A 25,030-nucleotide genomic window follows, 5' to 3' on the forward strand; every position below is an offset into this window, starting at 1 on the left:
TTTCTGTCTTGTGAATTATTCACGTTTCTTGATGATGACAATGTGAAGCATTTCTAACAATGAGAACAGTTGTGTGTCTTTCCATCCTCATGAAGATTTTCACACATCTTCAAATGTGATGATGTTTTGAAAGTCTATTCAAAAACAGGATCTTTGTGCAGCTATTATTCCCTGTGAATCAAATAATGTCTCTTCAGTTCATATCAGGATATAAATGATGTTTTACAAACAGAACATTTGTGCGGCTTTTCTTAACTGTGAGGAAATCATGTCTCTTTATTTTTTTTTAGGGATACGAAGGATTTTTTTTCTCCAAACCTGATATTTGTGTGCCTTTTCTCTGCTGTGAATCAAATCATGTCTCTTTAGGTTGAATGACGATGTAAAGGATTTATCACAAACAGAACATTTGTGCACATTTTTTCCACTATGAATCAAATAATGTCTCTTTAATGTGGATCTGCATACAAAGGATTTTTGACAAAGATAACATTTGTGTGGATTTCTCCCACTGTGAATCAAATCATGTCTCTTTAGTCCGGATGAGGTCACGAAGGATTTTTTACAAACAGAACATTTGTGCGGCTTTTCTTCTTTGTGAATGAAATCATGTCTCTTTAGGTCGTGTGAGCATATGAAGGATTTATCACAAACCAAACATTTGTGTGGCTTTTCTCCCTTGTGAATCATCTCATGCTTCTTTAAATGGGATGGGAACAGAAAAGATTTTTGACAAATGCAACATTTGTGTGGCGTATCCCCCCTGTGAATTAAATCATGTCTCTTTAGGGTGACTGAGGATTTAAAGGATTTTTGACAAACGGAACAATTCTGCCGCTTTGCTCTGCTGTGGGTCAGTTCATGTCTCTTTACGAGGTATGAGTATATAAAGGATTTTTGACAAACGGAACAATTCTGCCGCTTTTCTCTGCTGTGGGTCAGTTCATGTCTCTTTAAGAGGTATGAGTATATAAAGGATTTTTGACAAACAGAACATTTCGGTGGCTTTTCTAGCTTGTGAATTATCTTGTGCTTCTTTAAATGTAATGGGGACACAAAATATTCTTGACAAAAAGAACATTTGTGTGGCGTTTCTGCCAAGTGAATCATTCCATGTGTTGTCCTGAATGCAAATGAAGTAGTGAAGGATTTACTACAAATGGTATACTTGTGTGGCTTTTCACTTGTGTGAATCATCTTATCTAGCTTTACATAAGAAGTTGTAAAAGCTTTTTCACAACTAGAACATATGTGTGGTTTCACACCATTGTGGTAGAGCTTGTGTGTCTTTGGAGAAAACAAATTTGCAAAAGATTTTTTACAAAGAGAACACTTGTACAGCGTGTCATCACTTTGAGTCGTCTCAGGCATCTTTAAGACAGATGCTGAACTTGTAAAGGCTTTTTCAAAACCAGTGACGGCTTTTTCAAAAACAGTGAAGGCCTTTTCAAAAAGAGCACCTTGATGTACATTTTCACCAATGTGATTGATTTCACATTTCTTCAGAGCAAATGAGGGTCTCCTTCCCTTGTCCATGTTTGTTTTCAATATTTTGTTGTGTAAAAACGACTGAGCACAACCTAAGTTTGTAGGATGCTCAACAGCTGTCTCTGCAATGTAAAAAAGAAAAAGAAGACAAAAACACGTTTACATTTTAAAACTAACCTATTCTTTTACCATTCTTTGCAGAACAGGTTTAGTAGATTTGTCTCATGGAAATAAAGTAGAATGCATGGTCTCATTATAAATGCATATAATCGATTAACACTCCTCCCCAACCAATTACGTTGAAGAAAACGAATCGTAATCCTCGAGTCAAACAAACAACAAAAGATTCATTTTTTGTTCTAAATCCTCACATTAGATCATTGTCACCCTCTTAATGCATGTTTGTTTAATACAGATGAGTCTATAATTTACTCTCAGGAATACACAAGCAAAAATAATTAATCAAAAGGATTACTGCAACCCTGCTCCCAACTCTCACACTAAAACCAATGTGAAAGTAAAGGAAATAATATAAAGGCCTGGCTGGAAAACATGGAAATTGAATGAAAAAATGAAATGAAAAAACATGAAAGAAACACTCCATGGAAATTGGGATATGACTATTAAAAAAAATTTGAGGGCTTACGCTCCCGGTCCCTCGAGCGAGGAAGCTTACTTTGATCTCTTCAAGACATTAAAGTTTAAGTGTTTTCCCATTCGTGTCTTTGTCAAATTTCCACTGGTTATTTTATTGTGTATGTGTTATTGTGTGTTTCTCGTTAGTTTTGGTTTTGTAATTATTGCAAACTTGTGTGTAATTAGTCGTCTTTTGTTCGCACCTCGTGCGCGGCCTTGTCTCACTAAGCTCCCTCCCCCCGTCGGTATTTTGTGAATATACGTTATTTCCTTCGCTGCACTTGCTTGTTTCTTTGATTTTCCTATTCTCCCCCCTACCTCCCACGAGCATCTTACCCTTTGTCTAATGTTTTAAATACAAAAAGACAAACAAACAAACAAACAAAAAAACTACTTTATTATTTCCTTCTCTCCTCGCGGACACATGCTTGTTCTCTCGCCCCCTTTATCTCCTTTTTCTTCCACCTATCCAGCCTTTCCAACTCGAGTTTCCTCCATACTCATTCAACCCTTTCTCCTTCTTTCTCAAATCCGTGTCCTCACTTAGGGACTTTTGCCAGATTGTTTTTCAGGGTTTTGTTTAAATATTATTTAAATATTGTCGTGTGGCCGCCTTGGATTAAAATCAGACGGTCATGGAAGCCGATTGCGAAGGCCTTAGCCCTCGAGGTGAAAAGTCAATGGCAGACTCCGGAAGTGCGCAGGATGGAGGGGGCGGCGCAAGAGCCCTGTAGTCTTACCTATTAAATCAACCACACAGAAACTGCGTTCAGATATATATACAGAAAATAATATAAGGATTTATTTTAAATAAAGGTCGGGACAGGGAAACGCGATGATAACTAAAGGTCCTAAATTTGGGATCCCACACACCTGACTCAACAACAGGACACAGGAATGAATGAACAAAAGAAACGTCGTGTAATGGTGAAGTGGTGTGCGGTCTTATCTGTCCGTCGGTTGCAGTGAAACACGGCTCCAAACTCCGGCGTGGATGAACCCTCCGTCCGCCTCGCACGCTTCGCTAGGCCCGAGCCAACGCCCTCTCCGTTCGCACACGAGGTCCCGCCCGTTCACAGCACCGAGCCCCGCTCCAGCACCACGCAGATGGTGAACCAACGACCACCAGGACCTCTCAAGACCAAGAAGAAGCGCAAGAGCTCCGAGCACAGAGAGATGTCGTGCAGCGCAAGACAGCCAGAGACATGCAGCGCAAGAGGCAGAGAGTGCAAGGGCTCGAGCTAGAGCTGTTGAAATATCGTGCAGCGCACTTTTTAAACCTGGACAGAGACGTCAGCTTTGGCACACCACCAACCAGTGCCTTCCACCGAACCTTCCAGCTCCTTCCCTCCAATCACACGTTCCCTGTGGCGTGGTCATAGCTCGTGGTGTAGCTGACGGCGGCCACCCGGCGGTGCCCCGTTCTGGCTTCTTCCAAAGTCGTAAGGGGATGGGGATTTAATTACTGTGTGCGCTAAAGGGCCTATCTAAGTGTTTATATGGGTATGCATTGCCATAAGGGACAAAGGTTTGATTACCAGGTGTGACACACAAGGGCTGTTATCTTTAATCCCTACAACTACCTAGCACACGAACATCCTGGTATGTTCACAGGTATACTCCTTAACCGACAAACCGGACTAAACACACAGAACTTATTACAGGGCAGATTCCTTATCGCGACAGACGAAGCATGTTACCTATTCAGATCTACCTGACTCTAGATATTGCTTCACCCCACCGACATAACAATATGTTTAAACTTTCACCTGCAGTGTTTTATTCAGTGGTTTATTACAACATGCTGTTTTTCTTCCTATTTAAAAGACTTTTTTCAATTTCCTCTTCAATTCATTCCCCTTAAAAAAAAATTCAATCACTTACAGTCCTTCCTTTCTACATTCTCTAAACTCACCTGCATTCCACCCCTCCTCTATCGTTTTTAAATGGATCTCTGATTTGAAAATCACAATAAACCCAGTTTGTAATAAATGTTCGTTTTTCATTAATCATCCACTTTCGAAACTCCCCCCTCACACCTCCCCTCCTAAATTCCCCCGTTACCCCCCACCCCCTTTCAATTCTACCCCCTCCCTTCCTAAACTCCTACCTCACCCCTCCCCTCCAAATCTCCCCCATCACCCCTTCCCATCTCCCCCCCCCCACCCCTCCCCTTCAAAACTCCCCCCAACTCTCTCTTCCTCATATGTGGCGACTTCAACTGTCATCATGCCAGCTGGCTGGGTGTGGGTTCCTCTCTCACCACCCATGGCATCTCAGCAAAGGACTTCTGCGACTCATTGGGACTGACACAATCTGTCAATTTCACAACCCAGATCTCAGTCAATGGAGCATCTTCTTTTCTAGACTTGGTTAAGACAAACTTCCTGCAAATGTCTGCTGCTCTTCTGCTCCAATTGGTTCTTCTGATCATGTGCTTGTTAAAGTGGAAATCGCTCTGGCCATTCTCAGAGAGCCCCCTCAGCGTCGACAAGTCTGGCATTTCACTCAGGCCGACTGGCATGGTCTTCAAGCAGCCATCAATCATCTGGACTGGTCTCCCATCTCTACTGCCTCTGACATCAACTCTTCCTGGGAATTCTTCCAAAGTAAACTGCTCTCTCTCATGCACAGATTTACCCCATCTCGTCTTAAATTGTCTTACCCTTCCTCCCGTCCATGGTACACTGAATCTTGTGGTGAGGCAGTTGCCCTGAAACAACTTGCCTTTGCCTCTTGGAAGGCTAAACCAAATGAAGGCAATCTTAGTTCCTTCCACCAAGCTCGGAACAAGTGTGTGTCTACCCTCAGGAGAGCCAGAAAGCACTATCTCTCCACACTCAAGACTGAACTCTCAAACCTGTCTCCTTCCTCCAAATCCTGGTGGCGTTTGATCAAATCTGTGTCTGGCTTTTGTTTCCCCTCCATCCCCTCCCTTACCTCAAATGGCTACACAGTTGACACTGCACGTGACAAAGCCGAATGCCTCAACTCTGTGTTTGCCTCAAAATCTTGTGTCCCAAACCCATCTCTATCTGTACCCACCTTACCCAGTCGAACCCAGCTGCTCCTGGACTCTGTGTCCTTCTCTCCTGAAAAGGTGGAGAAGTTTCTGTCAAACCTCGACTCTGATTCTGCAACTGGACCAGACGGCGTCAGCCCACAGGTCCTAAAATCCTGCTCTGCCACTCCATCTCACCCCTCTCTGTTCTCTTCACCCTCTCTTTTGCTCAAGGTCATCTGCCATCAGTTTGGAAATCAGCCAACATTACCGCTTTACACAAACAAGGTGCAATAACAGATCCTTGCAACAACAGACCAATCAGCATGCTCCCAATTATCAGCAAAGTCATGGAATCCATCATTGCTTTGGATATCAAATCCTTCCTCTTCTCCAATGGCTTGATCTCCGATCATCAATTTGGTTTCAGACCAGGTCACTCTACTCTGGACATGCTGCTTCTGCTGTCTCGACAATGGATGGAGGTCCTCAATGCCAAACAGGAAATCAGATATGTCTCCCTTGACATATCACGTGCCTTCGATACGGTCTGGCACCCCGCTCTGCTCACCAAACTCTCCTCCGATGGTATCCTTGGAAATCTCCATGCATGGCTTGCGGACTTCCTTTCTGGTCATAGTGAGCGTGTAGCCCTGAATGGATTCCTCTCATCTCCCCTTCCTGTTCAGGCTGGAGTTCCCCAAGGCAGTGTTCTGGGCTTTGTGCTTTTTCTGGACTTCATCAGTGATCTCTCCGACTCTCTGGAAAATCTTCTCTGTCTCTTTGCTGATGACTCCACTCTCTGCCGCTCCATTCCTCATCCCTCAGATCGGCAGTCTGCAGCCTCCTCACTCTCTGCAGACCTGGACAAAATCACAGACTGGTCAAACAAGTGGAACATGTCTTTCAATCCTGACAAATGTCACACTCTCACTATGTCTCTTCGAAAAGACCATCTGGACAAACCTCCCATCTACTTTCTCAACAATCCTCTCCAAGACGTTCTGTCGCTCAAGCTTTTTGGTCTCACTATCTGCCATGATCTTTCCTGGGAAAACCATATTTCCAAGTTGGCCTCCAAAGCTGGTCGCCGACTGGGCATCGTCCGTCGTGCGAAGTCCTTCCTCCTTGGCACACCTGAGCTCCTCACCACATACAAGGCTTTCATCCGCAGCTCAATGGAATACTGCTGTTCCCTCTGGGCTGCTGCTCCTGCCTCACGCTGTTGAAACCAAAGCTTTCAGAATCATTGGAATCTCCCGCGATTGAGCTGATTGTGAGGGCCTTTCACTCACTCACCGCAGGCAGGTAGGTTGTCTTTCTGTCTTCGACCGACTCCTATCCGGCCTAGCTCCCCCATAATTCTTAAATGGAAGAAGTTTGGAACAACCAGGACTCTTCCTAGAGCTGGCCGCCCGGCCAAACTGAGCAATTGGGGGAGAAGGGCCTTGGTAAGAGAGGTAACCAAGAACCCGATGGTCACTCTGGTTGAGCTCCAGCGATCCTGTGTGGAGATGGGAGAAACTTCCAGGACAACCATCACTGCAACACTCCACCGATCTGGGCTTTATGGCAGAGTGGCCAGACGGAGGCCTCTCCTGAGTGAAAGACACATGAAAGCCCGCTTGGAGTTTGCAAAAAAGCACCTAAAGGACTCTCAGACTGTGAGAAACAAGATTCTGTGGTCTGATGAAACCAAAATTGAACTGTTTGGCTTCCGTCTGTACTGTACAAATCGAGTCAGTCCCATGGAGTCACAGAAGTCCTTGTTGAAGTGCCATGGCTGATGAGAGAGGTACCAACACCTAGCCAATTTGCATGGTGACAATATTTAAATCACCACATATGAGGAAGAGAGTTGGGATGAGCAGTTAAAAATTTATCCATGTTGTCTGAAAGAGAGATATAAATGGAGTCGTCACTGTTTGGAAGATAGTACAATCAAACGGAAAACCAAATACTGCATCAAAGTCATCAGAAGGAACCTGAAGAAGCAAAGAGCAAAGATGGAGTCATCAGGAGGAACCTGGATAGGATTCGGGTTTCAGCCGCTACTCCACTACCCTCAAACCCATCCAGGCGCATCCAAGTGAACCCGAGAGAAAACTTTCTTCAAGATTTCACTTCTCATTATGCACGAGGTTCAACGTGTCAAGATACGTCTAGACAGGGTTAAAAGGTCACCCCTGTATTTTGTATTGTATAAATCTCCCCCATCACTCTCGCACTAATATTTTAATCGACCCCTTTGTTAATCTGTCTAAATGTGCTTCAAATCCCATACCGGTGATGAACAACTGTTACGGATTCGTAACTTCCGTTATTGTGGTTTTCACCCATTTTTATTTTTATTTTTTTTTGTATACTGAATCGAGGCTCGTGAAAGAGCTAACATTTACTTCACAAACAAATCAACCAGACAAACAAAATATATAAAAAGAGGGAGCGGAAAACAAGATGGGGAGAGAAGGGGAAGCACACAAACACAACATTTGAGAGCAGGGAGATGTGTGGAAGGGAGAGGGCTTGGGGGGAGGAGGCGTGGGAAGGGGGGGGGGGAGGGAGAAGTATAAAACACAAGGACACCAAGGACTTCCAGGACAGAAGTTGGTATTTCAAAAAAGTGGAATTGGGGTGAAATTAGCGGGGGTAGAAAAGATCAAGGTTTTGGATGGGGGAAGATAAGAGATGGTGGTGAACAGCTGTTTTAAAGACCTGGAGGGTGGAGTGGGATTGAAGAGAGTGAGGGAGTTTGTTCCAGAGGCGGGAGAAAAGAGGAATGAAGGAGTGAAGGTGAGCAAACACTTGATGTAGTTCTGATCTTATGTACTATTATTATCTTCAAATGGTTTATTATTCAGGAATGGTTATCTAAAGTTTAAAAGGCTAACTTTAAATGATACAGGAAACCGAACCGGAAGAGAGGAAGAGGCGGAAGCGGCGCGAGCAAAGTCGGAGAAGACGCGTGACGTCAGCGCTCCGTAACCAGCAAGGTCTACCGACAGTCACGAGGGAATTTTGAGTTCCTTGAAAGGACATCCGGCGATAGGAAGTATCGCTGGAGGGGGAGAAATCTGCATAGTCAGATTTGGGCGCTGTGATTCCGACGAATCCTCGCCTCATCGCATTGGCTCAAGTAAGAGCCGTCGGCCATTGTGAACTCCACGCTTCGGACACCTACAAAGGTTTTGCCTCGTGTCATCTTCACCCCAACATCCTACCGTTTGTCAGGGATGTGTGTGTGCGACCGCTTTGTCTCCAATTATGTTGCGGTTAGCTGAGTAAGCGGTGAAGGTGCTCCTCTGAAGGGCGCCGTTGTAGTTTCGGCGGGGCAATCCCCATTGTCAACTGTACGCGCTTCGGATATCGACTGGAGAGCGAGATTTGGGCTTCGACCGGATTTCGTTCTATCGACCGCTGGAGTGAATCACATTCGCCTTGGGAAAGGTTATAGAGACATTGAGGAGTGTCCTTTCACTCGCTGGCAGCAGTGAGTTACCTGACTTTATTTAAGATATATATAGAGTACACTCTTAATGGCCATCTGTTATACCGTTATTCCTGTGTGTGATTTCTAATACAATTTTGTTCATTTGTAATCATTGGTGTGGTTCACTATTGATTTTCAACACAGGGTAATATATTTTTCTGCCAGGGCTCCTCTCGGGGTTTGGAGGTTACCGACACCAGGAGATTGTAGAGGACTCCGTAACACAACACACAGATGAACAAAAGGTGGGAGCGGAGGGGAGGTCATAGCCAGAGGTACTCCTGGGGTTTGGGAGGTATAAGGTCAGTACAAGGGCAGTGAGATTGAGTTATGGATGTAAAGTGCAACTCTGCCGCACCGGGGCGTGGTTCAGGCCTACGCAATTGGAGGAGACAGTAGCCGGAGTGATACACTAAGGAGTCGTGGACGTCCTGTGGGAGGAATTATTCTGTTAAAACAGATGATGTGTGGTTTGTCAGCAGCGGCCTGCATTGGGAGATGTCAGGCTACAGTGGAGACCTCAGATGCTTGAGGCGTTGGGTCTACACAGTTAGCGACAGAAGGGGATGAGGCGTTGGGATGGTGCAGGATGGAGGGGATGAGGTGTTATGTGAGGGAAAGGTGAGGCTTTCGGGGGAGGGTGCGGTGAGAGGGGAAGGTTTGAGGGTGTGGAGTGTGGGGGAAGGTTTGAGTGTGAGGGGTGTGGGACAATATTTAAGTGTGAGGGGTGCAGGAGAATGTTTTGGAGGGTGAGGCGAGGGGGAAGTATTTAGGAGATGGGATGAGGGAGAAGCATTAAGAGGGTGGAGTGAGGGGGGATGCAAAAAAGAGGGACATGACGCTTCGAGTGGGTGGGTGGGAGTGGATGCTTTTCCCGATTCCATATTCCCAACTTTGACAAACGTACATAAAGATCATGAGATGGGAGATGAAAACGTTTGTTAAATGCATAGATAGACACTGTGCTGTATGAGCGGGGATGGGGGTGCATGAGGTTTGTGGACATGGGGCAGAGCAAACACCTCAGAAAAAGAATCATTTTTGAAGAAGAGACATATAATACGTCATGGTGGAGAACACACATAGCATTTGTGAAAGAGATACAAGGGTTGAGATGGAATCTTTAAATGATATATTGATTTATTTTTAAAGAACCATCTACCGGTATATTCAATGTGGATTAAGTTTGGAAAATCGGCATCACGCAGTGGGGGTGGGGGAGGTGTAGAACCAGAAGCAGAAGGAAATTCAATAGAACGAGAATCGTTATGGAGTGAAATACTGCATCATTTTTATTTTTTCACTCAGGAGTTGATAATTCATGGAATGGTATCCTTGAAAAGGTGGTGGGAGCGGAGGGGCAGCAGGCTCACCACTTAAGTTTAAATTGGAGGTATATTGGTACCTAAGAATTATTGCTTTTTAAATGAAATTCCTCATGAAATGACATAGAAACCAAGGCTTTTAGAATCTTTGGTATCTCCTGCGTGATGCCGATTCCAAGGGCCCTTCACTCACTCACCGCAGGCAGGTTATCGGTCTTTCCATCTTCCACATTGTATCTTCTACCGACTCCTCTCCAGCCTTGCACCCCTGCTCTGTCTGTGCTTTGTCCCCCAAGTATTCCAAAAGGACCCACAAGGTCTGCCAGGAACCATCTTCTGGTGAAACTACCAAAATCAAGACTCTCTGCTCACATTCACTCTTTCATTCCTCTTTTTTTCCTGCCTCTGGAACAAGCTCCCTCACTCTCTTCAATCCCACTCCAAACGCTACCATCTACTTTCTCAACAACCGTCTCAAAACAGGTTCACTCGCTCAAACTCTTGGGTGTGACTTTCAGCCATGATCTCGAAACAACCATTGGAACTAATCGGTGATATAAATATGCTTTTGATGATAGAGAAGGCTAAAAGAGTTGGACTATCACAAGTCTGTTCAAAGAGATTGGCTACAGAAATCAACAAATATCTTCCTTAAGCATGACGCTAAAAAAAGATAGTCCTCATTTGATTACAAAGTCAACGATTTGTATGGATGGGCAATGTCTCAAAATTTACTGAATGAATGAATGAATGATCGTTTTAAGGCCATTTTTCCCGGCTAGAGCCTTATGGGCCCCATGACAATCATGGTTCCCTGTTTGAGGAAATGTTTTATGGCCGGATGCCCTTCCTGACGCCAACCCTTAGTCGCCTCTTACGATGTGCAGGGATACGGTGTACCTATTCTAAATCGGGGTACACACCGGGATCATTCATCCCAGCAAGCTGGTACTCAATTTGCCGACCTCGGAAGGATGACAGGCTGAGTCAACCCTCCTGGCGTTAATTCAGCGATCGACCGGGATTCAACTCAGGATCCTAGGATCCCAAGCCTGCGCCCTAACCGCTAAGCCACACCAGGCTTACTGTATGGAAACTCAAATTTGTCAAAGCGAAGAACTGTTGGAAGACGGCGTGCAGCTGGAAGGTGTGAAAACATTTTGCTACCTCGGAGACATACTGAATGGAGAAGGTGGATCAGACTCGGCAACGGTTGCTAGAGTGAGAAGTGCATGGAAGAAGTTTCGGGAACTGAGTGGCGTGCTGATGAGGAGGGGAGTGTCGTTGAAGCTGAAGGGAAAGGTGTATGCTGCATGTGTGAGAAGTGTTATGATTTATGGGAGCGAGACATGGGTAATGAACGTAGAGCAGCAACAAAGGCTGGAAAGGGTGGAAATTCGAATGGTTCGGTGGATGTGCGGAGTATCGTTGAGAGAGAGGAAGACAAATGATGAATTGCGAAAGATGATGGGAATAGAGCCTGTGATTGATGCTGTGAAGAGGAACAGGTCGAGATGGTTTGGTCATGTGTTGAGGAAGGATGAAAGTGACTGGTTGAGAAGAGTGATGGAAATGAATGTAGAAGGAAGTAGAGGACGGGGAAGACCGAGAAAGACTTGGCTAAAGATGGTGGAAGAAGAAATGCGGGCAAGGGGGTCAACAAGGAGAGATGCAGAAAATAGGGCAAAATGGAGAAGATCGTCATGGGGACCGCAGGGCTAACCCCCGCTCTAGCGGGGAAAATGGCCTTAAAATGCATGTTGTTGTTGTTGTTGAAGAACTGTAAAAAAAATTTGAAAGATGTTTTAATCTTCACCAAGATGGGTCTAAAGTAGGTTATTATTTTGATGTTGATGTTGATTTGAAATGCCAAGAAGAATTCCACAACAAGCACGAAGACCTGCCATCCATCTCAAATCCTGATAAGAAAAGCCAATTCCACAACAAGCACAGAAGAAAAGGCAAATTATTCCAAAGCTATATTGATTTCAACATGGGAAAGAGAACAGAAGCAAAAACTGATTTTGAGAAGGACTTTTATAAATCAATGAATAACGCTGTGTTTGGAAAGATGATGGAAAATGTAAGAAATCAGCAAAACACAAGACCCGCTACTTCTTGACAACAAGCATCCAAATGAATTAATAAACCCAGCATTCAAAGAGTGGAGGTGTTTTCTGAAAAGTTTTTGGGCTATTCATCTATCTATAATTCCAGTAATCTCTGTGTGTTTGTTTGTTTGTACGTTTGTTTGTTTGTACGTTTGTTTGTCTGTGACCGCTGTTTCTCGACAACCACGGGTCCGATATACTTGAAACTTGCCAGGTATATTGCTGGGGACCCGAGGATGTGCCTTTTCAAGGTTTCATATTAATCGGACAATTACTTACCGAGCTATGTCCAAAAAACGATTCAACCAATCAGAGAGCAGCGAGCTATCGCGTGTGCCGAACGTGGCGAACACACTCTGCCTCGGATGGCACATTTGAGAGCGTATTCATTTATTTCACGTTTGCAAACTATGTTGGCGCTATGTTGGCGTTAAACTATGTTTTAAAACTAATAAAAACTAATAAAAACTAATTTGCGATTCATCGTAACTGCGATATACGACCTTCCGGAGCTCCCGTGAGAGCGTGCGCCATTACGGATAGTAATTCAATTAAAAACATAAAAACATTGTCCCAATTCAGTCAGAGCGAAGGGCGTTGTTTTAAGCGAAGAGCGTTTTATTTTTCCCCTTAAATTCAGTCGCCGGACGGTGAAAGCTTTTTTTTGGGGGCAGCTACTGGCAGCCACGTACGGCCAATCACAGGACACGTTGTTGTGTCGACGTGCCGTGTTGTTTTCCCTCGCGGTTTGGAATGTTTTTCCTTTTCATTTTTTTTCTCTTCCTTACGGAAGTACGGGCATTTCCTTAAATTTGCGATTCTTTCGCTTTCCTGCGCGTTTGGGCACGCTATGGCGATTTCTTTTCTTTACCAAACTCCACAAGCCGTTCGCTTTGGACCAAACCATTTCATGTAAATAGAGGGGGGGGATTGTCACCGTACTCGCAAGCCGTTCGCTTTGGACCAAACCATTTCATGTAAATAGAGGGGGGGGGATATAATTTTAGATATAGATATAGTACGGGCATGCCCTAGTCTATCTATAATTCCAGTAATCTCTGTATGTCTGTGTGTATGTCTGTGTGTCTGTGACCGCTGTTTCTCGACAACCACGGGTCCGATATACTTGAAACTTGCCAGGTATATTGCTGGGGACCCGAGGATGTGCCTTTTCAAGGTTTCATATTAATCGGACAAGTAGTTACCGAGCTATGGCGATTTAGCCGTTCGCCGTTCGCTTTTGCTTTGCGAATGGACCAAACCATTTCATGTAAATAGAGGGGGGGGTTCTGTGGTCGTTGCGAATGGACCAAACCATTTCATGTAAATAGAGGGGGGGGTTCTGTGGTCGTTACTGCCACGTGGTTTCAAAGTTTTTTTTTGTTGTTGTTGTTTGCACGCATGTTTTTTTGCACGCACGTACGGGCACCCACGTACGGGCACGTCCTAGTATTCAAAAAGAGAGCATTGAAATGGAATTAAACCTATTTATATAGGAACATCAATTCTTGACTTGTCAAAGTTTTTCATGTACATCTACGACTACAACAACCTAAAGAAGAAATATGATAAAGGAGTTAATCTACTTCATATGGATACAGACAGCTTTATTTTAGAAATCAAGCCAGAAGAGGTTTATGAGGATATGGTAAAAGACATATATATATTTATGACACATGCAATTACAAACCGAGTAGAAGTCTGTTCTCCAGAAAAAAATAAAAAGGTAATTGGAACCTCCACAATTTTGCTTCTTTTTTTTTCATACACAGTTCTCTGGTCTTCATGTTGGTTTATGCCAACTGACTCCCAAGGCAAAAGCAAAGGCTAAAACCAAGACTCCACATTCACAGCTCTTTTATGTGTGAACAATCAATGCAACAAGAAACACCTGTCAGTCATTTGTTCAAATACTTGTGCTTAATTAAAATGGGGGGTGGGGCGGAGAGCAACTAAACATAAAAGTGCTATTTTTCTACAATGGTAAATAAAATACCAAGAAATAAAACCTGACCTTCCGTACTCTTGCCTTATATTCATCATTTGATCTCAAATCCATATTTATTGACGATACAGCAATAATAACAAATTTGACTTCATTGTTCCAATACTTACAGAGGGCACTGTGTGTAGATGGGAAGGAAGGTAAGATGACAATATGAAGCATTTCTAAAAATGAGAGCAGTTATGTGTCTTTCAATCCTCATGAATATTTTCACGTATCTACAAATGTGATGTTTTGAAAGTCTATTCACAAACAGAACATTTGTGCAGCTTTTATTCCCTGTGAATGAAATCACGTCTCTTTATTTTGTACTAGCAGAAGTACCCGGCATTGCCGGGCGGGGGAGGGGAGGGGAGGGGAGGGGAGGGGAACGGGGGGGAGGGGAGAAGAGGGGGGGATGGAGAAGAGGGGGGGAGGGGAGAGGGGAGAGGGGAGGGAGAGGGAAGAGGGGGAGGGGGAGAGGGGAAAAGGGGGGGGATGGGGAGGGGGAGGGGGAGAGGGGAGAAGAGGGGGGAATGGGGAGGGGGAGGGGGAGGGATAAGGGGGTGGGAGGGGGGAGGGAGGGGGAGGAGGGTGGGAGGGGGGAGGGGAGCAGAGGGGAACGGGGGGAGGGGAGGAGAGGGGGGAGGGGAGAAGAGGGGGGAGGGGAGGGGGAGGGGAGAGGGGGGAGGGGGAGGGGGAAGGGGGAGGGGGAGGGGGGAGGGGAGGGGGGAGGGGAAGGGGAGGGGGAGGGGAGGGGTAGGGGAGGAAGGGGAGGGGGAGGGGGGATGGGGAGGGGGGTGGTGGAGGGGGAGGGGGGTGGGGAAGGGGTAGGGCAGAAAGGAAGGGGTAGGGGGAAAGGGAGGAGCATGGGGGAAAGGGAGGGGGAGGGGAGGGGGAGGGAGGAGGGGGAGGGGAGGGGGATGGGGAAGGGGTGGGGCGGAAAGGAAGGGGTAGGGGGGAAAGGGAGGGGCATGGGGAAAGGGAGGGGAGGGGGGAGGGTGTGGGGGAGGGGGAGGGGGGAGGGGTGGGGGAGGGGGAGGGAGGTGGGGAAGGGGTAGGGCAGAAAGGAAGGGGTAGGGGGGAAAGGGAGGAGCATGGGGGAAAGGGAGGGGGAGGGGGAGGGGAGGGGGGAGGGGAGGGGGATGGGGAAGGGTAGGGTGGAAAGGAAGGGGTAGGGGGGAAAGGGAGGGGCTTGGGGAAAGGGAGGGGGAGGGGAGGGGAGGGGGAGGGGAGGGGGAGGGGAGGGGGAGGGGAAGGGAGGGGAAGGGAGGGGGAGGGGAAGGGAGGTGAGGGAGGGGAGGGGAGGGGAAAGGGAGGGGGGGAGGGGAGAGGGTAGGGTGGAGGGGGAAGGGAGGGGGAGCGGGAGGGAGGGGGAGGAGGGAAGGGGAGGGGAGGGATATAGATGGTTACTGGCAATTGATCACATCCACAAATGATGTAATCCACACAATTTATGTACTTTACATAACGTTAATAGGAATACATGGCCGTGTAGATGGGAAATACAGTTTGTTTGAAATAAATCACAAATATCAGATGAAAGTGAAAAAAACCTATGTGGTGTGAATGGCAATGTTCCTCGCTGAAATGTGAAAAAACTGAATTACGTGCGAATGCATAACTGTGAGATTATGGCGGCAAAGTTGGAACATCACGTGATCGCTCTGAGCGAATCAGCGCGCTGCTCTGCGACCAGCTGAGATTCCGTGTATAATGTTCCTCACTGAAATGCGCTGAGGTAAATATGAATAAAAAATTCGACATATTTTCACTTTACGTTTTGGCTAACTCGCTCGCGAACCTGACGAAGATCCTGAGCAAGGATCGCTACGTTATGCTAACGCTACGTTAGCTACACTACGTTACGCTACATTATGGCTAAAAATATGGATCTAAAGATGAAAAAAAAGGTGAAAAAACTGAATTACATGCGAACGCATAACTGTAAGATTATGGCGGCAAAGTTGGAACATCACGTGATCGCTCTGAGCGAATCAGCGCGCTGCTCTGCCATTCCGGTCATAATATTCCTCGCTGAAATGCGCTGAGGTAAAAATATGGTTTAAAAATATTATGAAATAAATTTTTAGGTCGACCATGTTCGTACCAGGCTCAATGGCCATGTTTGTGCCAAATATCAAGTTCGTGAGCCTCTCCGTTTAGGAGTCTATCGGTAATATCACACACACACACACACACACACACTACACACACACACACACACACACACACACACACACACACACACACACACACACACACACACACACACACACAAACTGTGTTTTATATATATAGATAGGGATACGAAGGATTTTTTTTTAAAATATACAAACAGGATATTTGTGTGCCTTTTCTCCACTGTGAATCAAATAATGTCTCTTTAGGTTGAATGAAGATGTAAAGGATTTATCACAAACAGAACATTTGTGCACCTTTTCTCTGCTGTGAATCAAATAATGTCTCTTTAGTTTAGATCTGCATACAAAGGATTTTTGACAAAGATAACATTTGTGTGCATTTTTCCCACTGTGAATTAAAGCATGTGTTACGTGCTCCTCCCCGACCCCCTGGTCACGATGTACCTCCGAGCCCCGAGAGGAGTCACGGCAGAAAAATGTGTTATTCTGTGTCAAAAATCAATAGGGAAACCACACCAATGGTTATCAACAAACAAATATTGTATTAAAAATCACACAAGGATAACGATACAACAATAATAGCAATCAAAAGTACAATCAACACATCTTATGATGGTACCATCAGCTAGTATAGGATAACTCACTGTGCTTCAAGTGAGTGTAACAAGAACATTCCCCAATGTCTCTTATTCCCGGCTCCAAGACGAAGTTGATTCGCTCCAGCGATCGCTAGAACGATGTCCAAATGACCAGAATCCCGTGCGGATGGCCAGGGTAGTCACACAGCCGAAGCTGTACAAAGGCGCCCTCAAGGCGACTGGGAAATCCAAAGGCGCCCTACAGGCGACCGAGAGATCACACCCTCGGGTATGGACGAATTAGCCTTCAAAAATCCGCGTCACACACACACGCCCCAGATCGATGTCCGAATGCGATGAGAATTGTCAAAAAGAAACGAAACCGCGAGCGAAGCACAAATCCTGCGCGAGTCAAAATGGCCGATGACCCGGTCTCGTGGCGCACGGCACGGCGATGATTCTCTCCTGAATCGATCGCAAAACCTGACATGCAGGTGAACCGGTCACAGCGATGACACCTCCGTCATAGGAATTCCTCTCCCGGAAACCCGAAAGTTCGCTAGTGACTCTGGCTTGCCAACGTTCGCTTCAGAACCCGGAGCAACTCGGCTTTCTTGCCCGACTCATTCGCTACGCCCTTTTTTCTCTCCTTCTTCTTAGTCTTCCGGTTCCCGATCCGGTTTCATTTTTAAAACATTCCTTTTACCTTTTGACAATAATAATTGCTATTTCCCTCAAACAACAATAATAATAATACATGGAACCAGAAATGTCTCAAGTGGATGAAAGCCACCACAACGGAAGTGACGAATCCGTAACACATGTCTCTTTAGTTCGGAGAAGGACGTGAAGGATTTTTTACAAACAGAACATTTGTGCGGCTCTTCTCCTTTGTGAATCATCTCATGCCTCTTTAAATGGCATGGGTACACAAAATATTTTGACAAATATACCATTTCGGTGGCTTTTCTCCCATGGGAATGAAATAATGTCTCTTTAGGGAAAATGAGGATATGAAGGATTTATCACAAATACAACATTTGTGCGTTTTTTTCTCCGCTGTGGGTCAACTTGTGTCTCTTTAGGTCGTGTGAGTGTATGAAGGATTTATCACAAAGAGAACATTTGTGCGGCTTTTCTTGCTTGTGAATGAAATCATGTCTCTTTAGCATGTATGAGAATATGAAGGATTTTTTACAAACAGAACATTTGTGTGGCTTTTCTTCTTTGTGAATGAAATCATGTCTCTTTAGCATGTATGAGAATATGAAGGCTTTATCACAAACAGAACATTTGTGTGGCTTTTCTCTGCTGTGGGTAAACTCATGTCTCTTTAGGGCGTGTGAGTGTATGAAGGATTTATCACAAACAGAACATTTGTGTGCCTTTTCTCTCTTGTGAATCATCTCATGCTTCTTTAAATGGCTTGGATACACAAAATATTTTTGACAAATAGAACATTTATGTAGCTTTTTTCCTTTGTGAATTAAAGCATGTCCCTTTAGAGTATTTGAGGATGTAAAGGATTTTTGACAAACGGAACATTTGTGCACCTTTTCTCTGCTGTGGGTAAACTCATGTCTCTTTAGGTCGTGTGAGTGTATGAAGGATTTATCACAAACAGAACATTTGTGTGCCTTTTCTCCCTTGTGAATCATCTCATGCTTCTTTAAAAGGGATGGGAACCGAAAAGACTTTTGACAAATGGAACATTTGTGTGGCTTTTCTCGCTTGTGAATTAAATCATGTCTCTTTAGGGCAAATAAGGATACAAAGGATTTTTGACAAACGGAACATTTGTGTGCCTTTTCTCTGCTGTGGGTAAACTCATGTCTCTTGAGGTCGTGTGAGTATATGAAGGATTTATCACAAACAGAACATTTTTGTGGCTTTTCTGGCTTGTGAATTATCTTGTGTTTCTTTAAGTGTAATGGGGACACAAAATATTCTTGACAAACAGAACATTTGTGTGGCTTTTCTGTCAAGTGAATCATTCCACGTGTCCTTAATGCAAATGAAGAAGTGAAGGATTTACAACCAATGGTATACTTGTGTGGCTTTTCACTTGTGTGAATCATCTTATCTATATTTACATAAGAAGTTGTAAAAGCTTGTTCACAAACAGAACACTTTTGTGGTTTCACACCATTGTGGTCTAGCTTGTGTTTGTTTGGAGAGAACAAATTTGCGAAGGATTTTTTACAAAGAGAACACTTGTACAGCTTTTCATCACTTCGAGTCGTCTGAGGCATCTTTAAGACAGATGCAGAACTTGTGAAGGCTTTTTCATAAACAGCGAAGGCCTTTTCAAAAATAGTACCTTGCTGTACATTTTCACCAATGTGATTGAATTCACATTTCTTGAGAGCAAATGAGGGTCTCCTTCCCTTGTCCATGTTTGTTTTCAATATTTTGTTGTGTAAAAATGACCGAGCGCAACCTAAGTTTGTAGGATGCTCAACAGCTGTCTCTGCAATGTAAGAAAGAAAAAGACAAAACACGTTTACGTTTTAAAAACTAACCTATTTTTTTTTTTAACCATTCTTTGCAGAACAGGTTTAGTAGATTTGTCTCACGGAAATAAAGTAGAATGCATGGTCTCATTATAAATGCATATAATCGATTAACACCCCTCTCCAACCAATTACGTTGAAGAAAAGGAATCGTAATGCTCGAGTCAAACAAACAACAAAAGATTCATTTTTTTTTGTTCTAAATCCTCACATTAGTTCATTGTCATCCTCTTAATGCAGGTTTGTTTAATACAGATGAGTCTATAATTTACTCTCAGGAATACACAACTAGCAAAAATAATTAATAAAAAGGATTACTGCAACCATGCTACGCACTCTCACACTTAAACCAATGTGAAAGTAAAGGAATTAATGTAAAGGCCTGGCTGGAATAAAAAAAGGAAATTGAATGAAAAAAATGAAATGAAATAGAATGAAAAAACATGAAAGAAAGACTCCATGGAAATTGGGACATGAATGAAAAACATCCAGATGTGTTTATTACCCACGCCTAAGGAGAGGGTATTGCGTCAGTTTGTTTGTCTGCCTGTCCTTTTGTCCACACCGAATAAGTATGCTTTTCTCTGCAATCGTTGGTTCGATTGAGAGGAAATTTTCACCACAGGTGCACCTCCTCCAGTAGAATTTTATAATGATAATTATGACGTCATAGGTGACTTGGTACGGGCGAAATCTTGGAAAAACGGAAACACTTTGCACCTCTATATCTCTGAAAGTGCTGCATAGAAAAAATTTAGACATGGCTCAATGTAAAGCACTCTCCATGGGGAATAACATGTGTTAATTATGATGTCATAGTATAACATGTCATAATAACATGTTAGTGCCTCCATTATGACGTGCTCACATAAGTTCGACAAGTACAAAATTTCATCCGATCAAGATGAAATTTATTGAGCATCATCTCGGGATAAATTGGTGGAGAAAAAAAAAATTCATGACATCATCGGTCATGTGGTTCGGCCGCCACATTTATTGTAACACAAAAGCCTTAAAAAACACGAAAAACCCCTTCTCTCTGAAACGGCTGAACAGATCGAGGCAAAACATTCCATGCATGATTGCATATCCACGACGACCCTAAAAAAAAAACCACGATCATGACGTCATAGGTCACATGGTTTGATGGCTATAATTTTTTGAAGAATACAAAATTAAAAAAGCCATTCCTCAACAATATTGGCTCCATCCTCCAAATCTCTTGCCACTTCAATGTCTTCACCCACACACCTTCCCACCACGTCCAAGCATCTTGCTGTGCCTGTCCGACTGCTTTCACATATCTCCCCTCCTCCTCCTTTCTTCTCACCTCCCTCTCAACCATCTTCCTCCTCTCTTTCACACATGCGTTTCCCCATCGCTCATGCTCCATCCACCCCAAGCCATGCTTCCCGTGCTGTACCATCCCCACGACCTCCTCCTGTTGCAACCGCTCCTCCATCTCGTCCACCTCTGCTCTTGCATTCCACTTCCGACTTCCCTTCTTCTCTGGGAGAGCATTCTTTACCACTGAATCACTTGAATCCCGCAACATCATGAACTCCCGCACCCTCACCACCTTAAACTCCTCGGTTAATGATGTCAAGGGAAACCGGAGTTTTCCACATTGCACCATAAAATGCAATGTTCGTCAAACAGCGTGGCACTCCCAATCACCTCTTCACAAACCCGCTCACCACAACCTCCATCCTCCATCCTCTCTACATGCCCAATCGAAATATCATATTTCATCAATGGCCACAATACTCGTGGCATCAATCCAAACTTCAAACACCATATCTGAAGCTGCAAGCCACGTATAACTCTGCGACCCTAAAGGTTGAATGTTTGAGTGCAAGTGGCGTGGGAGAATGTTTGTGTGCAAGGGGTGTGGGAGAATGTTTGCGTGTGAGGGGTGCGGGACAATGTTTTGGAGGGTGAGGTGAGGAGGAAGTATTTAGGAGATGGGGTGAGAGGGAAGCATTAAGAGGGTGGGGGTGAGGTGGGATGCAAAAAGGGGCACATGTAGCTTTGAGGGGGTGAGGGTGGATGCTATTCCTGATTCCATTTCCCAACTTTGACAGATGAAGATAAGGATCATGGGATGGGAAGGGAAATGAAAATGGTTGTTAAATGCAAGATAAACATTGTGCTGTATGAGCGGGGATGAGGGAGAAGTAGATTGGGATGACGAGGAGGGTAGGTTTGTGGACGAGGCACAGAGCAAACACCTCAGAAAAATAATCCTTTTGGAAGAAGAGACATATAATACTGTCCTGTCTGTGCCGATAAAGACCGGTCTCGGATGAATGACCGATCGAGCTTTACCCTCCGTGGCGTTCAATCAAACAATGGCGGATCTTGCTTATACGCGCGAGGAGGGGGAGGGCAGCAAGGCTCTTACCTGAACGGATTACACTGGAGCATCCTCAGACCACAATAATCAAACCAGACCGACAAGGAATTAAATTGCAACAAATAAAGGTTTTAATAAAAATAATGCCAGGGAACAAGAAATGCACGGTGAAACTAAAATCCTAAATGGAGCGCCCCCATACGGACTCGTAAAACAGACAAGGGAGATATATAAATGGAAAATAAATGTGTTTGTGTGGTGCGTTTGCCTGCACTCCGCGTTCTCTTGAAGCGGTCCCCAACCCCGCCGCTGCCGAACGGGTCCCCGAGTTTGTGCGCAGGAAAACAGGCCTTGGTGCGCAGCTGCGTTCACTCCAGCCGCCGACGTGCAGCGCTCAGGTCCTCGCTCCTTTCTCGCCCCTCCTTCCCCAAAGCACCGCTGTCTCTCCGGCCCCACACGGCATGGCACCCAGCCGTCACGAATGCCATGAACCAAGCGCGTCAGCGTCCACGAGCTGCGGCTGCAAATATCAGGACCAAGAGCGAGCAAATGTGTGACTGCACGCTATCAAGTCGGGATACAAAAGAGATGCGTCCGCTCATTGTGAAAACCCAGCGCAAGAGGAAGTAAATGAATGGTGACCGCTTGCGACCACATCCACGAAGCCAGAGAGCCAAGAGAAAGAAAAATGCCAGGACTCAGTCTTTTTGTTCCCCCGTCTCCCAGGTCATCCGATGACGTCCGCGCTTGCTCCAATCAGCATCTGCCATCGCAGCAGTCCACCGCCTGGACCAATCACCACCCCTCGGGACGGGACCCCATGGCCCCTCCCGCTGTCCCAGACGATGACTCGGCTGGTGGCATCAGCGGCATTTGAATGTCCTGGTTCCGGTTACTTTTATATGGTATTTTTAGTATAGGTGTGGAGTGCATGGCTGGTGTGGTGTGTGTCATAAGGGATAAAGGAAAAATCAGAGGCATTTACATACAGGGAATTAATTACCCTTAAACCCCATCTAATTAACATAGCCCAACCCCTCGCCATGGGGACAAAGATATGCTCTTACCGGACACATGGAGCCGACTTAAGTTACATAAGGGTTTCTTCTTCTTCACGACAGTGGGAGCACACAACCTATACAATCCTACCTGCCCGAAGGTATTCCATTGCCTACCCCCCATAAACATAACAATACATCATGGTGGAGAAGAAGAACACACATAGCAATTGTGAAAGAGATACAAGGGTTGAAATCGATTATTTAAATAATTCATTCATTTTTAAAGAATATAACCATGTATATTCAATGTGGATTTGGAGAATAGAGTGGGGGGAGGGGGCTGGGTGAGGTGTAGCATCAGAAGCAGAAGGAAATTCAATAGAATGAGAAACGTTATGGAGTGAAACTGTATAAACTTTTCTTTTTTTTCCACTCAGGAGTTCTTAATTCATGGAATGGTATTCTTTGAAAGTTGGTGGCAACAAGAACATAAGGTAGGTTTACATTGGAGCTATATTGGTACCTAAGAATTATTTTAGGCCACATAGAAGATATTCATAGGCCTAATGGCTTCCTTGTGCAATTAAGTTTTTAAAATGTAATTCCTCATGAAATTCTGTGTAAACTAAGGTGTGGAAATAAAAGGATAATTGGAATCTCCCACAATGAAGCCGATTCTGAGGGCCTTTCACTCTCTCACCGCAGGCAGGTTGGTGGTCCTTCTGTCTTACACTGACCCCTCTCCGGCCTAGCTCCCCCAGCTCTGTCCCACAAATATTCCTGCAGGTCACACAAGATCTGCCAGCAACCCTCTTCTGGTGAAACTGCCAAAATCAAGACTCTCTGCTCACCTTCACTCGTTTATTCCTCTATTTTCCCGCCTCTGGAACAAACTCCCTCACTCTCTTCAATCCCACTCCTCCCTCCAGGTGTTTAAAACAGCTGTTCACCACCATCTCGTATCTTCCTCCATCCAAAACCTTGATCTTTTTTACCCCCGTTAATTCACCCCAGACCTAACTCCTCCAAATGCCGCTTTCTTTTCTGAAATCCCCTGTAGTGTCCATCTTGTTTATCCTATGTACTCTTCATATCCTATGTACCATATCATATTGTTACTGACGCGGTTTTAGATGTTATTTTACCGAGCGGTTGGTATTACCGCGTCCGAACAGTTACTCCCCGATTAGAACCCGATTCCACCCGACGTTGACCAGATCGCACCGCAGATATTCAATCGGGAAACCTCTAAAGCGACCGAAAGAGAATGAAAAGAGAAGAAGACAGAGTACGGAGGAAGAACAGATTTATTATACACACACAAGCAATGGATGGAAGAAGCAGTCACACAGCGAATCGTTAACTTACACTATTCATTTTACTTAACCCCAAGACAACGAGTAGGACAGACGACGTTCACACTTACTCGGGGGATATTGCAGGCAGGTAGGGCTTGAGGTGGATTGCTGGAGAGGGAGGAGGGTCGGAGGCAGCAGCTCTCAATTCCTCGCGGTTTTTGGCGGGAAAACCCTTCGTCGCGTATCCGCTGCCGATGCTTTAGACGTCACGCGCTGGCTCGGGCACACCTGCTCCTCTCCTTTTGGTGGAGCCGTCTCCCTCCTTTCAGCGCGTCTCTCCAAAGCTGGTTTCCTTTCCGAGTACCTCTCCTCTTTGGCTTGGAGCGTTTCGCATCTCACCGCTCCTCTTGGTGCCGCCTCTTCGCTCATCTCCCAGGTCATCTGGTGAAGCAGTCCCTTTTATAACTCGGGGCGGAATCAAGACGCCGGCTGCGAGGGCACGCCTACCGGGTCGCTCACCGCGGTGCTGATTGGCCATGCGACCCTCTGGCTCACTCCTCCCCTCTATGACGAGGTGGAGACACGCCTTTCTTCTCCGAGATTAGCACATGGGCAATGGCGGCTTGCGGGATTGAACACAACTCGCACCCTTTTGAAAGGAACTTTGGAGAGCGGAGATGTTTGGGGAAATTGCAAGGGCCTACGCTTATTTTGTTTGATACAATGCAAAGTCAATCTAGTGGGAAACACATATTTAGCCTACATAGAATAAGGAAATACACGATTTAAAAAGATATATCGTGGCCTGCGTGTACGTTTCATGGAATTAACTAGGACGGCTGCGACCATTATTTACATTACGAGGGTGTTACACATAACAAAACCATACTTTTTACATTCGTTACACTTCCTCCAAAATTGTTACACTCCTCAAAAACCGTTACACTTCTCAAATTCGTTACCCACTTCTCAAAACCGTTACAATATCCTTCATATCCTTCATATCCGATGTCCTATGTACATATCCTATGTACTTTATCCTTTGGGCCCCAGCCCTCCCACTTCCACAGATCTCCTGATGTCCCTGTTCTCTACTGTTGTTGTA

The 25,030-nt window shown here is 45.1% G+C and overlaps 1 protein-coding gene across 3 annotated transcripts in view; it reads right to left on the reverse strand.

Moving 5' to 3' along the window:
* The window catches only part of LOC137427749 (uncharacterized), a 46,295-nt gene that overhangs the window by 20,101 nt on the left and 1,164 nt on the right, over positions 1-25,030 (reverse strand). For 2 of the 3 annotated variants that reach the window (XM_078777808.1, XM_078777809.1), the window contains one exon: positions 16,702-19,227. The exons of the other annotated variant lie outside the window; for it this stretch is intronic. In XM_078777808.1, coding sequence (XP_078633934.1) covers positions 17,783-19,227 — 1,445 coding nt within the window. In that variant the 3' untranslated portion in view covers positions 16,702-17,782. Of the gene's footprint in view, positions 1-16,701; positions 19,228-25,030 lie in introns of those variants that run through there. 3 annotated transcript variants of the gene reach the window in all.

This window comes from Myxine glutinosa, chromosome 5, assembly GCF_964187855.1.
Source record: "Myxine glutinosa chromosome 5, kmMyxGlut1.1, whole genome shotgun sequence".
NCBI classification, from domain to species: Eukaryota; Metazoa; Chordata; class Myxini; order Myxiniformes; family Myxinidae; genus Myxine; species Myxine glutinosa.